This window comes from Macrobrachium nipponense, chromosome 4 (genome assembly GCF_015104395.2).
Source record: "Macrobrachium nipponense isolate FS-2020 chromosome 4, ASM1510439v2, whole genome shotgun sequence".
In the NCBI taxonomy this organism is placed as follows: Eukaryota; Metazoa; Arthropoda; class Malacostraca; order Decapoda; family Palaemonidae; genus Macrobrachium; species Macrobrachium nipponense.
In genome coordinates this window covers 132,365,653-132,378,152 of record NC_061100.1, presented here as the reverse complement: position 1 = coordinate 132,378,152, position 12,500 = coordinate 132,365,653, and the positions used below count along the sequence as shown (strand labels likewise).

The 12,500-nt window shown below is 37.2% G+C and overlaps 1 protein-coding gene and 1 long non-coding RNA gene across 3 annotated transcripts in view; one reads left to right on the top strand and one right to left on the bottom strand.

The window, feature by feature from the left end:
* The window catches only part of LOC135211186 (uncharacterized), a 321,835-nt gene that overhangs the window by 248,693 nt on the left and 60,642 nt on the right, over nucleotides 1-12,500 (bottom strand). The gene's annotated exons all lie outside the window — the stretch shown is intronic.
* LOC135211185 (uncharacterized) overlaps nucleotides 1-12,500 on the top strand; it is a 109,734-nt gene that overhangs the window by 82,207 nt on the left and 15,027 nt on the right. Inside the window, exon 2 of one of the 2 annotated variants that reach the window (XM_064244402.1) lies at nucleotides 1,446-1,708. In XM_064244402.1, the coding sequence (XP_064100472.1) occupies nucleotides 1,448-1,708 (261 nt within the window). In that variant the 5' untranslated portion in view covers nucleotides 1,446-1,447. Of the gene's footprint in view, nucleotides 1-1,442; nucleotides 1,709-12,500 lie in introns of both variants that reach the window. The other variant, XM_064244401.1, reaches the window with a different exon arrangement.

Below are 12,500 nucleotides of genomic sequence, written 5' to 3'. Positions count from 1 at the left end.
TGCTTCTGGCGATGGTGCCGGGCACTTGGCACTTGCACCTTTCTTTGGAGGGGGCTTCATGCATCTCTTCCCCGGCCTCGGCTCTTTGTCCTGGCTTCACACCTTACTAGTACCTACGCCTTTCGTTCCGGCGGCGTTGACCGCCAGTGACCTCTGCCCCACACTTTCATCCCTCTCCGTTTCATCTCTTCGTAAATTCCTTCCTTCATGCTTATTATTCAGTGTTAAACGTCATTTGCTTTGTCCCTGTTACGACGTGAAATGGGACATTTTGCGTTATGCCTTGTTCTTGTTGATCCAGAAAATGAATTCGTAATTGTGAACGTTTCATTTGTTGTCTATATTCTAACTATATATCCTGACATTATGCAGAGAGAGAGAGAGAGAGAGAGAGAGAGAGAGAGAGAGAGAGAGAGAGAGAGAGTTTTACAGAAAAAACTTTTCCTGAAAAAACTTTTTTCCTCAGGAAAAAACCTCTTTTCCTAAAAACCTTTTCCTGAAAAACCATTTTTTCTTAAATAAAAACTCTTTTCCTAAAAACTCTTTTCCTAAAAAAGTAGCTTTTCCTAAGAAAAGAATATTACTGATAATCTCTTTTCAAAAAAAAAAAGCTTTTCTGAAAAACATCTTTTCCTAATAAAAACATTTACTGAAAAAATCTTTTCCTAAAAATAACTTTTCCTGAAAACCTCTTTTCATGAAAGACTTCGTTTTCTGAAAAACCCCCTTTCCTAAAAACTTCTTTTCCGGAAAAAAGCTTTCCTAAAAAAAAAACTTTCATTGAAAAGCCCCTTTTCCTGAAAAAAAAACATCTTTTCCTGAACACCTTTCCTGAGCAAACCTCCTTTCCTGAAAAAAAAACTTTCCTGAAAAACCTCTTTTCCAAAACAAAAAATACTCATTTATTGGTAAACCTTCTTTCCTGAAACCACTTTTCCTGAAAACCTCTTATCTTGAGAAACCCCTTTTCCTAAAAAAAACATCTTTTCCTGAAAAACCTCCTTTCCTAAAAAAAAAAAATAAAAAAATCTGAAAGACCAATTTCCCTAAAAAAAATCTGTTCATGAAAAACTCATTTCCTGAACAACCTCTTTTCCAAAATAAAAACCTTTCCTGAAAACTCTTTTTCCAAAAACAGATTTTCATAACAAACCTTTTTACCTGAAAAACATTTTTTCATAAAAACAAAAAACTTTCTAATTCCTCTTTTCCTTAAAAGAAAAAAAAACTTTTCGTAATAATACTCAAAAACCTTTTTCCTGAAAAGCCTCTTTTCCTCAGAAAAAAAAAAACATTTGAAAAATTTCCAAGAAAACCTCTTTTCCTAATAAAAAAAAAATTCCTAAAACAATTTTCCTGAAAAAACTCATTTTCCTATAAAACCTCTGTTAAAAAGAAAAAAAAAATCAATCTTTCTGAAAATCCTCTTTTCGTCGTGACAGAAGGTATGGTATTCCGAGGACGGCAAAGCAGCGGCTCCCTAACATGGTTCCTGCTGGTGGTGGTATCTCTGGTGGTCGTGGTGGGCGTGCACCCCTCCCCTTACCCCGCCTACGAGGATCACCTGCCCTATCAGATCTCACAGGAGGATGCCCCTGGCGACGTCTCCCCCATGACCTACAACCCGGACCCCCATCTCTCCTTCCCACAGGAGCTCGAGTTCGGCAGCTCCAATCCAGAGCGGTTCCCTCAGATCTTCTATGATAGGGTGAGTGTCATCAACTGTTGTTACTCTCTTTCTTTTCTCTCTCTCTCTCTCTCTCTGTTCATTATTTATCTTTAATAAGTGGGGTCTTTTCTTTCTATATTTCCCTTCAACTCGTCTTACTTGCTCCTAATGAACACCATCATCTTTGGAAGCTTGAATTTATAAGTCAGTGGCCCCTGTGGTTGGCTTGTTCCAGATGAATAAGTTTCATCTCCTGAATAATAATAATAATAATAATAATAATAATAATAATAATAATAATAATAATAATAATAATAATAATGGGTGGTATTATTATTATTATTATTATTTTTATTATTATTATTATTATTATTATTATTATTATTATTATTATTATTATTATTATTATTATTATTGTGTAATTAAAATTCACTATTGCATAGTAAACTGTATTACTACGCAAAATATAAAGAGCAAAACTTTCGAACACCTGGAGGGGGTTCTTCATCAGTGTTTACGTGTTTTTAACGTATGCACTGATTCGAAAGTCTTTGTTTATATTTTACATAATATATAGTTTACTATATAATTGTGAATTTTCGTTACTCAAGCTGTTTTTCGCTAGTATTATTATTATTATTATTATTATTAATATTTTGAAGTTCAATAACGTTAGACTTCATACTAAACAAGCAACATATGAGAAACGGTTAGTTAGAAACATAAAACGTATCCTGAATCTTTTAACTACAAGGGGAGGTATGAGTTTATCGATGTGCAGCACACGAATCAAAAGACCTAAACTGCTTAGAATATTCTATTACCATTCGCCCGAATGGTTGCTTCCCCCATATTAGCCTACTCGTGTCGTATTCCATAGCCTTAAGGCTGCATTTAATGGAAGACTTTGATATTTTAGACACTTGTTCCGACTAAAAAGACGTCCTGCGTTTAAAAAAAAAAAAAAAAAAAAAAAAAGTGGAAATGTAGTCGCAACAAATCACCTACGTTGCATTCACAGTACTTTGCCTTTTTCCACGTTTCCAAGGAACCGATTCTCGTTTGTTGTTTGTTTACTCTCAAGTCCCATTCTCTGACTTATATACTGATTTTCTTCCTGTTTCCAAATAGACCATTTTTTCTTTGGTGCCAAATGTATTCTCTAACTTACCGAATTTCAGATAAAAAAATTGTATTCTAATTAAAGTTACTGTGCGTTGAAAGTATACTTCATACATCAGGAATATTCGAGGTTTACGGCTTATTTTAGGCTGAAGAAATCTTAATGGCTCTAAAGCTTTTGTACCTTTCAAGATTTTTCTGAAATCAGTTTGTTAATATCATTATCCCTGGATGTCAATATATGAATGAATGAATTAATGTATGTATGTATGTATGTCTGCGCACCCAAAATCGGTCACCCTCCCGTTTCTCAACTATAGTAGATTCACATTAACCATGCATCTGATGTCGAGGCCAGTCCCTGACGACGCTCCCGATTGGCTGTTGATAAGCCAATCACAAGGCTGGAAGCTCTCAGTCTCACTCGAGAGTTCACATAAGCAGGATGTATGTTCCACCTCTCCTGATGGATACGTCTCTCAAAAGTATCCCTCAGGAGAGGTGGAACATACATCCTGCCTACGTGAACTCTCTAGAGAGACTGAGAGTTTCCAGCCTTGTGAATGGCTTATCAACAGCCAATCGGGAGCGTCGTAAGGGACTGGCCTAGATATTAGATGCACGGTTGATGTGAATCTACTATAGTATTTTGGGACAGGGTTGACAACCCTGTGTCACTCTTCAATCCCGAGTGGAGACCAGGAAACTGCTTGAATTCGCTGGTCAACGTCTTTTAATGATACGTGTCCATATACTTGAAAGCCTAATTAAAATTAGTTATTCAGAGTTCCTCTTCTAGTCATAATAATAATAATATAATAATAATAATAATAATAGAGCCGGGTGCTACGCTCATCTGGTCTCCCTATCTCCCTTGACTTGACCTGACTGGCCTGTGCACTGGGGTCACCGATGGTCACAAGAAGGTTAACGGAGACTGACAGGTATTTCACATGAATTTTGAGATGATCTATAATTTAATTTTAGAAAGGACTCAACTTTTTGGTAGAAAATTCCCAACGATTTCAGCGTCCACAAATCTTGCTACCTCATCCGTCTACCAATAAATACTCATTCTTTGCTTCTAAGGTTCGTAAGGTTCTTCCTTTCTTGAAGACCAACTGTGGATCTTGCACAGACCAATGTATCTTCCTGATTACGGAATTAGCTGCAAAACTGTCACGAACTTTTTAACAGTATCTGAGCATAACTGTTAAATCTTGCATTCCGAACATTTAGTCGGTTCAGACTTTCTGATAAATGTCACGTCGCTAAAATACACTACGGTATTCAGAATTTTATTCTAATCTTTATACCCTTCCTAAAATAAATTAATTTGTTTCAGGTGATGAAGTAATATAAGGTGTAAGTTAACCAACCGCTGGGGGAAAAACCGATCAATATTGTAAACATGGCAGAATAAAAACGTTTCCTCAAGATAAACTTAATACAACAACTGATTTTAGTCCATTGAAGAAGATGGAACCGATATGTTCCTCAAAAGCGAATTTCCAATGAAGGGGTGATATCTAAAACTCTAAATGAACTGTACCTTAGATAAATATTTTCAATAAAAGATCAGGGATGAGAAGCAGGGCGAGGGGGCGGCGGGTGTCCATCCTGACAATCATTCCTCGAGTTTTATTGGTTTCAACGTCATTCCCCATAATTGGTAACAAACACTGATTTTTGCTAAATCTTCCTCAACAGAACACAGACAGGATAGACACAAATAAATTAGCTTATGCCAAAACACGTCACATACGTAAATGACAAGAACAATACCCTGAGACACACCAGAGGTTACACTCCTATAGTAACTGATGACTACTGGAAAAAGCTCAACAGAGGTAGAGGCACTCCTATCACAAAAATCATACTGGTCGCCAAGTCACTCTTTGCCAGGTTTATTTTGTAGGGATCAACACACAATTGACTGTTAGGTTTAGTGACCTTTCCGTCTACCAACAAGTTATGTATTTCCCTCTCCTCTTGTCTTTACCCAAGTTCATACACAACCCCCTTGATTTCAAGAGAAGGGTCTATTTCTTGTTTGAAGATGATGTCTCGCTTCCTTTCTTCTGTTTTATTTCAGTCTTGGGTTATTTAAGAGCATGGAAGTAACTCTAACTTATCACTGGTTTGATATTTCTGTAAACACAGACGGGGCATTCGACGAAAGTTGGCCTGAAAAAAGTACGACGATGCTTCTTTTGCCTTTCGTTAACTTGAAAGGTAGTTAGATGAGAATGAAACAGCTCTCACGTCGCATCTATTAGGTTCCTTGACTCTAAAAACATTGATGACAACAACAAAATACCCTGAACCTAGACACAATATCGAGAACAAGGAAGACTTTTCACGCATCCACTTCCATATTCCTCGTTCATTTCATGCTGGTAACTAATCCTTTCTTCATTTATTCATTCATTCACTAGATAACATTTACTTGTCCACAGAGAAGCTTACGATTCTGACTATCGGAAGGGCTACGGCCTTCCAATGTAGTTACTATTGGTTAAGGAATCAACGGAGAAGATGCTCTCATCTTCCTATAGTCCCTCTGCTGCGGAATCTGAGAATCAGCAAGAATCCTTCATTGAGATTTCCTGTCAGAGCGGAAAGTTTGGGTTACCTCGAGCAAAGAATCATTCAGAGGTTATTTTTCCGAGGATGCTGTTCAACCTCGTTGAATATTATTTTGGCCGAGTCATGTTAATGCTGAAATTGCAATCCTAAAGTTTCAAAGGATATATTAGGAAAGATTTGTTCAGTTTTTTCAATTTCAAAGAATATATTAGGAAAGGATTTTTCAGTCTCAAAGAATATGATAGGTGAAACTTCTACTATTTCAAAGAATAGGTTAGGAAAGAATTTTGAGTTTCCGCGAGACACCATTCTTTTAACTTTCATTAGTGCCGATTCTTACCGACGGAAAAAAAGGGAAAAACTTCTGAGCAAAAGTTCTTTAGCCTTAACAGGGAAATACATGAAACCGCAGGGTGTTATGCGGGAGATGTTAAACGATTCAGGACTACTGTGATAATCAGTACAGAAACTATTAACCCTTGCTACAGACCTTAAAAAAATGATAAAAGTCATTAATAATATAAGAACACTATGTATCTCGAGCCATTGTTTTACGTCACTTGAAAACCAATCATGAAATGCGTCGCGGAAGAGGAAATAAAATACTAAAATTGAACATAAGTTAAAAGAAATACATGAATTGAGTCTGGTGTACCTACAGCGTGAATAAAAAATTCACAACATATTCGAAAAATGCCTCCATTCTTCTTTCCTACTTCCTAGTTGGGTCTCTCTTTCTCTCTTGTAATTTATTTATGCCAAATCTGTTCCTGGTAATGCTACCTGATTTCCAGCCCCTACACTCCCACATGAAAGGCATCCGCATCGCACGTGGAATGGAATATAACATTTAGGCTAAAGGCCAAGCGTTTGAGACCTATGAGGTCATTCAGCGCTGTAAGGGAAAGTGAGAGTAAAAGGTTTGAGAGGTGTAACGGAAGGTAAACATCGCAGTTGTATGGAACAGCAGTTAAGAGAAGGTGGGAAGTAAGGTGAAAGAAAGAGCATATGAAGGGAGGTACAGTAAAAGGAATGAGAGGGGTTGCAGCTAGGGTCCGAAGGAACGCTGCAAAGAATTACAAGTAATGCAAACCTTGTACAGTATAAATACACACAATCACAAACGCGAAATAAGAAGCACCCGGAAGGGCAATGACCTTCAGGTCAACTTCTTAAAAAATCTCACCTAATTAAGTGAATATATCAAATAATCTTCATAAACCGACAACGCTAAAGATTTTAAAATGCGACGAGAAAAAAAAGAGGTCATGTGTCCGTCTTCTTTTATCTCTTTCCTCCTCTTGAAAGAAGATATCGTTGCTTTTATAGCCAGCGATTTCAAAACATGGCGACGTAAGCTGCAGAGGGCGAGATGCTGATAATTTTTTTTTCTTTTCGAAATATAATATAGGTAACACTTTCGCGTACCCTTGCAAAATCAAAGCATGTTTTTAATTTTTTTATTTTAGTTACCTAACTAGTGCTTTGGAATCACCCCATTTTCTTTTAGGTTATTTCAAATATTCTCTTTTATTAAAGTTGGATTATTTATACCTCAAATTATAATAACTATTGGACTGACTACCAATATTCTCTTTTATGAATGTAAAGATATATAATTTCATATTTCTAATTTTAATCCTGCTGGACTGACTAAAAGTTATGTCTTCGTAACTTCTCTGTGACTTGTCTAAAAATTAATGCACGTTTCCTCTCACTTGCTCAACAAGAAGAGAAGTTTTCCTTTTAATAAAATTTTATGCTTTTTTCTTCTATAACAAATTTTTACTGTTGGAGACATTTTCCTTCTGGTATCGTTCAAGTCCGTTTTTTTTATTCATAGTTAATGTGCGTTTAGTTACTGATAATTAATTAACAGCGCTCAATTATTCAGTAACTTTAAAGAAATCAACACTTATATGTATATGGATATATATATATATATATATATATATATATATATATATATATATATATATACATATATATATATATATATATATATATATCCATATACATATAAGTATTGTTTTTCTTTATATATACATATGCGTATATATATATATATATATATATATATATATATATATATATATATATATATATATTTCCCGGAAGAATATAGTACCGTAAGGAACGCACGCATTAAGGATTGTATGGCAACTGCGGTCACGTAAAAAGTAAATACCGACAGAGGACTCCTATCATCTCGTAAAAAATCACTGTTATCAACAGCAAGTTAAGGCTTTAATATTAATCAGAAACGTCCTGACGAAAGAAGAAAATTACTGATAAAAACTCTTTGTATAACATTGACTCCAAATATTAAAACATCAAACGACAAACTGTATTTTTGAAATATATAAAATAAATCGAACCAAAAGGGTGAAATAAATAACGTGTACATCATCCTCGTCATCATAAGTACATTCTTCAGACTAATCGTTCACCATCGTAGCGGTTATTATCGTCATAATTCCCAGGTCGCAATGAACAAATATGTTCAAATTAAAAGAAATCGACAGCTGCATAAGTCCTATAAAATGATGTCCCATTTCCTCCATATAACTGTTAAAATATCGTCCATCACCACTGACTTACTGGCCTGAATAACAGAATTCCAATGTCGTAGTGAATGAATGAAATCGACGACTACGCCCGTCCTTTAAAGTTATGTCCCCAACTCCACATTATAAAGGATAAAATAATCTTCCATCATTACTGATCACTGTCTTGAATAAAGAAAATTCCTAGGTCTTAGTGAATGAATATAATCAAATGATATCCCTCACCTCCTCCTTATAACTGTTAAAATTCCCAGGTGTTAGTGAATGAATATATTCAACTGTGAAGGAATTTGACTGCACAGTTAAGTCTAACTCACCTCCTCACACGTCTGAACGCAACAAGAGGAACGGAGCGCGCAGCTGCGACACTGGAAATTAGGCGACAATTTGCCTCATATTCCGAGAAGGTCCACGTCAACTATTTATCACCTAACTGTTCCAGGAGGGATTAACCTAGCTTGCTTCACAGGTCAATCAACAGAGAGCAGCGTGACACTGAAAAGCTGTGTCTACAGAGAGAGAGAGAGAGAGAGAGAGAGAGAGAGAGAGAGAGAGAGAGAGAGAGAGAGAGAGAGAGAGTCTGTATCCCAAATGAAACCCACAAACAGAATATAGAGTTAAACTATTTTGAGAGAGAGAGAGAGAGAGAAAGGGTGGGGGGGATCTGTGTATCCTAAATCAAACCCACAAACAGAATACGGAGTTAAACTATTTTGAAGAAGAGAGAGAGAGAGAGAGAGAGAGAGAGAGAGATTCAAAAAGTTTCCTGTAAAACCGAAAATCAAATGACATCCGAGAGGCAGCGATGGGGTTAAATAGATTAGGGGCAGCGCTGTCAATCCGTCCCTACAAAATAAAAAGAAAAATGGAGTCGAGTTTTATAGTGACCCCTTTCACAGGACAAGAAGCTACTCCAGTTTCGAATCTTTTATGCTTCTTATCATTCCCGGAGCAAAATAACGCTGACCACTGAAGGACAATGGCTCAAGAAATGGTGACGACTTGTACTTGAAGAGAAAGGAAAACAAGTAAAAAATGAGACGAATCTTCGGCGCAATCGACTTTTCTGTTCAAGGCCACCGAAAATTAGTGGTCTCGGGATAATGCTCCATGAGCCGCGGCCCATAGAAGTTTAACCACGACCTGGTGGTTGCCAGACGCACGATCAGAGCTAACTTTTACTTTAATAAAATAAAAGCTATGAGTCTAGACGGCTGCAATTTGGCATGTTTGGTGACTGGAGGGTGGGTGATCAACATATCAGTTTGCAGCCCTCTAGCCTCAGTAGTTTTTAAGATCTGAGGGGCGGACAGGACAAGTGCAGACGGACAAACAAAGCCATCTCAATATTTTTCTTTAACAGAAAACTAAAAAGACGGAGGAAAACGGTTTCGTGCGAGAAATATTTCAAATGAATTTGGTTAATGGATGTGCTCAGTAACCTATCTGCTTCAATCTCTCGTTCACAGATGTCAAAATCTTTTCAATAGTATAAATTGCACACTACGATCATAAAAAAGTCAAGAAAATTCAAAGATGGATTAACTATTAGCACAAATTGATGCTACTATTGGCCTATCACTATTAACAATAAAACCATATTGTTCACACAATCTCAAAATCTTTTCAATAGTATAAATTGACCACTATAATTAAAAAACAAATAAAAATAACCGAATACGAAGTAATAGTAGCTTATTACTATTAACCGTAAACCATATTGCGCATAAAACAATCTACTTTAGAACTGGCTATTGCTCATTTCTTATCTCTCCCGAAGACGTCAGCCGTGGCGCAAGTAGTACGTCGTTCGTCAGTAGTACATGTGATCTGTGAAAAACAATGAGTTCGAAATCAATTAAACTTTCAAGCAAAAAAAAAAATAAAAATAAAAAAAAAAAATAAAAAAGAAGAAGAAGAACAAGAACTTTCGAAGGTGTTCCTGACCCGCGACAAGAAACCATGAAAAACAAAATAACAATTTCAACTCGATGACATGCAATGACGAAATGACTGTTGCTTGGCCATCATCACAGATTAAATTTAGAGACTGAACAGTTATTATCGTAAGGAATTATATAATCTGAATAAATGATAAGGAAGTCCCCGCGCCATTAGTTACAAAAACTACGAAATGTTCCAATAAAAGTAGTATGGGCGTTACTGCTTGAAACTGACCTGGAAAATGTTTATATTTCTTTCTTTGTTTTTTTTGTTTGTATGGTGTTTATAGGTTGAACGGAACCAGTGGTTATTCAGCAACGGAACCAACGGTTTGACGTGACTTCCGAACCACGTCGAGAGTGAACTTCTATCACCAGAGAGACACATCTCTTACTCCTCAATGAAATGCCCGAGAATCGAGGTGACAGGCAAAGACCATACTAACCACGCCACTGAGGCGCTGAAAATTCTTATAAGTTTCACTGACATGTGCAAGAAAAAAAAAAGAAATAATTTTGTAGCAGGACAATCAAACAAGGAAGAAGAGGGTCAATGAACGAGGGAAAGAAAGTGTGGCTGTTTTTAGGATGGAAAGCCAAACAACTGTAATACTATGTTTTATCAACCCATTTCCTAAGAAAGGTGCTCTTGGTCGCTGATTTTGATCCGTTATTTTCCAGTTCCGCTCTCTGCAATTCAGTCAACATCATTCGCACCTCCGACTTGATTTTGAGAAGGTCTAGAAAAAGAAATTAAAAAAAATAAATATTTTGGACTGACCGATGTTTCCGGTGAGAACAAGGAGCCAGCGGTGCCTATAAATGCTGCAATTCCTCGAGTCGATTCCATCTTCTCTCCCTTTCGTGCAACAGCGCAGCCCTACTTGTAATGACCTTACCGAGCGCGCAGCGTATTCAAACGTAATCGCTGGAGGCATGGGAATCACACCGTTCGCTGGTCGCGAGCGGCAGCGCCACAAAAGACGCCAGAGCGGGAAAGACCCCATTTTCTTGGCCCACATTACAGAGAAGAAAAAGACAAGAGGCTTCGGGGTGTGAGTGTGTGCCTTCCCCCGCCCCCCGCCCCCACGGCGCCGGATTCATGTGCTGTCACTCGGACACAGACTGCATCAGAATCTAACTCGATTTGCTGTGGTCGAGCTCTCTCTCCCACGGCATGAATTTTGATGCTTCTTAGTAACAGGGGACACATCGAAATATTGCCGAGAGAGAATGACTGCCGCGCGCGAAAGGACACCCGGAAAGAACGTATCAACTAAAAACAATAAGAGAGACGACACTATACAGCACTGAATTCTGGATGAAATGCGTCTCGACTGCAGCCTTTTAGCAAATACGTAGTAAACCCACGGTTAAACCAAAGGGACACGATGGTAAGACAACGTTTATCAAAATTACACAATACAGACAGTAGACATTACATACTGGTTTAGACTTGATTAAACGATGCGGAAATTTTGGCGTTATAATGTAACCGTCTCTTTCTATTCATGCAGCTACAACAGTCCCGAACAAAGACCTAGGAATAGAGCTTCAGTGTACGATGAAACCAAAGAAAATCTAGTTAATAACTTCTGGAGGAATGGTGTCAACAGTAAAGGATGCTATCCGGATAAAACCAGTCTCTGACGAAAAGTATCGCTGATCCAGCAACGCTCGAAGTAGGCCGCGCGACGCCGCGCCGCTCAGAATATTCTTCACAGGGAACCTTTCCTTCCCCCTTCTGATTTACATTTTGAAATATCTGACCACCGGAGAAATCGCGAGGAGGAGAAAAGGGCAGCCTTCAAAAACTCAAAATAGGAAGTGCAAAAAAGAGGGCAATTTGATTCCAACTGAACTACGTTTTTCAGCTCTCCGTTGCTGTAAATTTGACAGCCAGCAAATAAGGCTAACATCAAAACTGAAATACGAAATATCTCTCTGTTTAAGGCTTTTACAGGCACGGTCAAGCACAAAAATGAACGATTCAACCACTTCAATATATCGGTCTAACCATACTACCAAGGAACTACGTTTTCTGTATTTTTTGTTGCCTTTGTTTTACAACAGAAAATACGATTTGCTCTGTTAAAAATTGTGTTTATATTACTCATCACTGCAAAATATATACTTTATGTCAACACTCTCTTGTCACATACTTAAATTTCACTTCCAAAGCATTGACGCTCCGACACTTTCGTTCAGCACCAAGAGCAGTTCATTATGCAGGGTTTTCTTTCCACTTATGTAAAATTTATTTTTAACTTAACTGAATGTGAAGCTTACATGCGTATTTAATTTATTTCATCTAAAATACAAATAATCCAGTAAAAAAAAAAGGCCTTGCATGCAATGAGTTGGGATAACATCTGCTCAGTGCTCATCACACTAACTGATACTTCGCCTTTTAAGCTCCCCAACAGTCAAACTATATCGCTTTAGAGTATGTAAATTAATCATTAATGTTATTTTTCTTGTCATCATTTACATGAATAAACACCACTTATAAAAGAAATCGATTTCTTATCAACTTACTTGGTTTAAAGTGAAACACCTGTTTACGCTTGTAGGTCTGCGCTCAGTATCAAATGTTTTCAAGCTTATTAA